At 37.3% G+C, this 5000-nt stretch overlaps 1 protein-coding gene across 1 annotated transcript in view; it reads left to right on the forward strand.

The window, feature by feature from the left end:
* The window catches only part of cemip (cell migration inducing hyaluronidase 1), a 380066-nt gene that overhangs the window by 311867 nt on the left and 63199 nt on the right, over positions 1-5000 (forward strand). Inside the window, 1 exon segment of the mRNA XM_056461019.1 lies at positions 1710-1915. Coding sequence (XP_056316994.1) covers positions 1710-1915 — 206 coding nt within the window.

Raw genomic sequence — 5000 nt, forward strand, 5'->3', positions numbered from 1 at the left:
TGCCATAAAGGACATGCAAACACTGCTAAATATTTAGCTATCATGTCATTTTTGGTTTAAAATTTTTCAGCAGTTTCACTTTCATTTTTCCTTTTTTTTTGTGATTATGAATATATTAAAACGTGTTTGTTTGTTGTAAAAATTCGTAATAATGACAAAAAATGCTAATTTGTGGATCTCCTTAGTTCCGGGTTCAGCAATAGTGCCGTTGTGGCTGGAGTATTCTGGGAAATTTTCTTACCCCTTGGTTTCGAGTGTGGTCCAGAAAAATCTTCGTTCGAAGGGGTATTTACCCCTTCCCCTTAGCCCTACGCCTTAAAGCTAAAGAGAATTGGGACACCCCTACCCCTTGACGTGAACGCGCAAAACGAGGGGTAGGGGTAAGGGGAAGGGCTAATGGGTAGAATTGGGATCGGGCCGTAGTGTGTGACCCCCCTCTTTTGGATTATTTACGTAGTGTTGTGTAGTGTGAATAGTGTTGCCAGATTGGGTGGTTTTAAATGTATTTTTTGTGGGTAAAAAATGACATGGGCGGGTAGTGAAAATTTGGGAGGTTTTGCAACGGTGTGTCCTTATAAACTTGTTTTGATCTCCCAAAGAGATGCCATAGCCTCGTTCTTCGTATACAAACCCTTAGAACTGTGTAGAAACGCTTGTGATCTGCCTCCCCGACATCTCAATCACCCCATCTCAATCACCCCCCCTCCGCCCACTCCCTCAGCCTTACAGGTTATTGTGGTCTAGTGATTGTTTGGCGGCGCTTTTTAGTTTTCAGCGGTTTTTCGACCCTTTTTGGGCTGGAATCAGTCAGCTACATCTGGCAACGCTGAGTGTGAACACCACAACGATTTAAAGACACAAAATCAAGTCATATAGTGTGAATTAGGCCTAAGTTTCTCGAGATCTTGTAGCCAGAGATCTCATCACATCCCTAAGATATATATTACGAAAATAATTTAAAAACATCACTGACAGGAACAGTGAATAGCTCCGCCAGAGCGCGTATGAAGCTCATACGCAAGTTTATTTCACAGTCTATGGCAGAAACACCATTAAGCCTCGCTAGATCCTCCTGTATGGATGCGCTTCCATTATAAAACTTGCAGGACATTAATTTGGGCAGCTGTGTGCGTAAATTAAATTGTTCACACAAAAAGACACAAAGAGAGACTTTCACTTCACAAATAGTTTGTGAATGAACAGACTTACATGTACTTGTCGCAGACACGATTATGAGGCTGTTTTTGCACTGAGTTTAAAGTAATCAATCAGAGAGCAGAAGAAAGTGCATTACTTCCTTCATTTTATTATAATGAAATCCAAAAATTCTAGAAAAATATTGAGGGTTCATTTTTAGCTATCTCACGGCCCACCTGCAAGATCGCTGAGGCCCACTGGTTGAGAATCACCTGTCTACAGAACAAACCATCGTTATACAATGACTTAGTAAAATATTATGTACTGTCATCATGACAAATATAAAAGAAATCAGCTATTAAAAATGAGTTATTAAAACTATTATGTTTAGAAATGGGTTGAAAAAAATCTTCTCTCCATTAAACAGAAATTTGTGGGGGGTGGGGGGGATATACAGGGGACTAATAATTCAGACTTATGTAGCGCTTTTTACAATGTAGATTGCATCAAAGCAGATTAATCTTAACCTGAATGAGAGTCAAAAGCTCATCCTCTGATGTTCTTCCTGCTAGGTGAAGGATGTTGTCGGCTACGATGCTTTAGGGCACTGTTTCTTCACTGAAGACGGTCCGGAGGAGAGGAACACGTTTGATCACTGTCTGGGTCTTCTGGTGAAGGCGAGCACACTGCTGCCCTCCGACAGAGACAGCAAGATGTGCCGAGATATAACCAATGGAGCTTTTCCAGGATACATCGCCAAACCACGGCAGGACTGCAGGTGAAACATGTCAAATATGCAGAGAGTGGTTTTAGATGAGTTCACCATGTCTCAAAAATCAGCCCTTATATGAGAATAAAAGCAAGAAATTTGAGCTTAAAACCTATAACTAATAACAAGTATGCATCTGAAATAATTTGATATACACTGTTAGAAAAAGAATAATCTGTAAATTAGCAGTTTTTCTTATTTTGTGATTCATGTTTTTATTTCCCCCATTTATTTATGCTTTTGAAGTGCATTATGGGACCTTGATCTTTCTTTCAACAACTTCTAACCTTGAAAAGTTCGAAAAAGTGACATTATTAATGGTTTAAAGTGATATATTGTCTGGTATGGTGTTGTATATTATATTACAAAAACCTTGTAAATAACTGTGATTACATTTTCTGTTTTTTTACAGATTTTATATCATTTATTATACATTATAGTATCTCAAACTACTAAAATGTTAATCAAAGTCACTTTGTTAAATTGTAGAGTTGAATTTTTAACATCGAAAGAGGACAGAGTAGAGATCAAGGTCCCAAAATGTAATTCACAACCGGAAATAAACCGAACACACTTGTGAATCACAAAATATGGAAACTAAATATTGTTGACTGTTTATATAAATGCCTATATATATATATATATATATATATATATATATATATATATATATATATATATATATATATATATATATATATATATATATATATATATATATATAATTTACTGTAGCTGTAGATATTATAGTGAAAGGTATTACAGAGGTATAGCATAATAAATTAAGACTTTTTCTCTTCTTTTAGTATTTTTTGTTTAATTAATGTTTAATTATTCTCTTTATTAGTTTTGTTGTTTTGAAAAAAATATTTATTCATTCATTTCATTTATTTATTTATGTATTTTTGTGCCTACATTCCTGCGTTCATTCATATTTATTTATTTATTTATTTATTTTTCGTTCGTTCATTTTGTTTGTTTGTTTCATTTTGTTTCTTTCGTTTCGTTCGTTTCATTTCATTCGTTCCGTTCGTTTCGTTTGTTCGTTCGTTCGTTCGTTCGTTTTGTTTGTTCGTTCTGTTCGTTCCGTTCGTTTCATTCGTTTCGTTCATTTGTTCGTTTGTTCATTCGTTCATGCTTCAGCCTAAGCCTATTTCAAAGCAGGACAACTATTTATTTTCAAAGCAGGACAACTAAGTTTTTTAATCATTCATTAATTTTCCTTCAGCTTAGTCCCTTTTTTATAAGGGGGTCACCACAGCACAATGAAACACTAAGTATTCCGGCAGATGTTTTATGCAGCGGATGCCTTTCCGGCTGCAACTCAGTACTGGGAAACATCTATACACAGTCATTCACACACTTATACACTACGGCCAATTTAGTTCATCCAATTCACCTATAGCACATGTCTTTGGACTGTGGGGGAAACCAACGCGGGGAGAACATGCAAACTCCACACAGAAATGCCAACTGGCCCAGCCGGGACTGCAGCGACCTTCTTGCTGTGAGGTGACAGTGCAAACCACTGCGCCACCGTGCCAAGTCGTTTGGTTTTAGATAATAGCTTTCTACATCTAAAAAAAGTAGGAGGGAAAATTATGACATTTTTATTCTCTTTCAGATATTTCCCATGTGATTTTTAAACCACCAGGGAAATTTTAACAGTATTTCATAGTTAGTTTATGTAGATTTTTTTTTTCTTCTTTAGAAAATCTTAATTATTTTAGTTTAGCTGCAATAAAATACATTTTACATTTTTACAAACAATTTTAAGCTCAAAATTATTAGCCTGTTCTTAGCTGACAGGAGTGGCACCCGGCGTGGTCTTCTGCTGCTGTAGCCCATCCGCCTCAAGGTTGGACATGTTGTGCGCTCAGAGATGCTCTTCTGCAGACCTCTGTTGTAACGAGTGGTTATTTGAGTTCCTGTTGCCTGTCTATCAGCTGGAACTAGTCTGGCCATTTTCCTCTGACCTCTGGCATCAACAAGGCATTTGCACCCACAGAACTGCTGCTCACTGGATATTTTCTCTTTTTCTGACCATTCTCTGTAAACCCTAGAGATGGTTGTGCGTGAAAATCCCAGTAGATCAGCAGTTTCTGAAATACTCAGACCAGTCCGTCTGGCACCAACAACCATGCCAAGTTCAAAGTCACTTAAATCCCCTTTCTTCCCCATTCTGATGCTCGGTTTGAACTGCAGAAGATTGTCTTGATCATGTCTACATCCCTAAATGCATTGAGTTGCTGCCATGTGATTGGCTGACTAGAAATCTTCGTTATTGAGCAGTTGGACATGTGTACCTAATAAAGTGAACTCGTTGACCCACTCTAAAATATCAGATATTTCTTTGATGATTATATTTCAATGTAATATCCACAGCAGCTGCTACTGTAAATGTCTATTATATTGCTGTTCAGAATTCATTTCCAGTGTTTGTCAAACTAATGTCAATACTGTACGACTTCTTAAGCGAAATCAAGCAACTCTCATTTTCGGCATCGTTAAGAGAGATCATTATTCCAGTTTCATTCTGTAGACTCATTCCTCTATCAAAACCTCTTTCTGCTTGTTTTCTTACTCTCGCTGGTATTCTTTAATCAAGGCTTCCTCTTAAGAAAGCATCAACACAACATGCGGTCGAGCTTATGATGGTTTCCGCCCGTGCTCATTATCGCGTAATGAGTTTTATCCTTAGATGCACTCGCATTTTTCGAACCTCGGATAATCTTGGCTAATTAAAATAACAACATTACCACATTAAGAAGGCCTGCTAAACTCTGGCAGCGGCAACTGTCTGGGTTGGGAAAGCTGGGGTTGGGTGTTGACAGAAAATATGTTTAATTTGAACTGGGAACGGCTTTGAAGTGTGGTTATGTGCAGAGCGTTTGGGTGAGGTGAATACTTATGCAATTCAATCCCTCATTTTTTTAACGAGCTGTAGTTACACCAATAAAAATTTGTACCACTGAGACACAAACACATAAACTTGCAGGAGGAAATGCTTGTGACTTTTTTTTTTTGTTTTTTTTTGGGACTTGGATGTTTATCTTTATACAAACACCTTGCATTTAGGATGAATGGAGATAAA

The sequence above is a fragment of the Danio aesculapii genome, chromosome 7 (genome assembly GCF_903798145.1).
Source record: "Danio aesculapii chromosome 7, fDanAes4.1, whole genome shotgun sequence".
Taxonomy (NCBI): domain Eukaryota; kingdom Metazoa; phylum Chordata; class Actinopteri; order Cypriniformes; family Danionidae; genus Danio; species Danio aesculapii.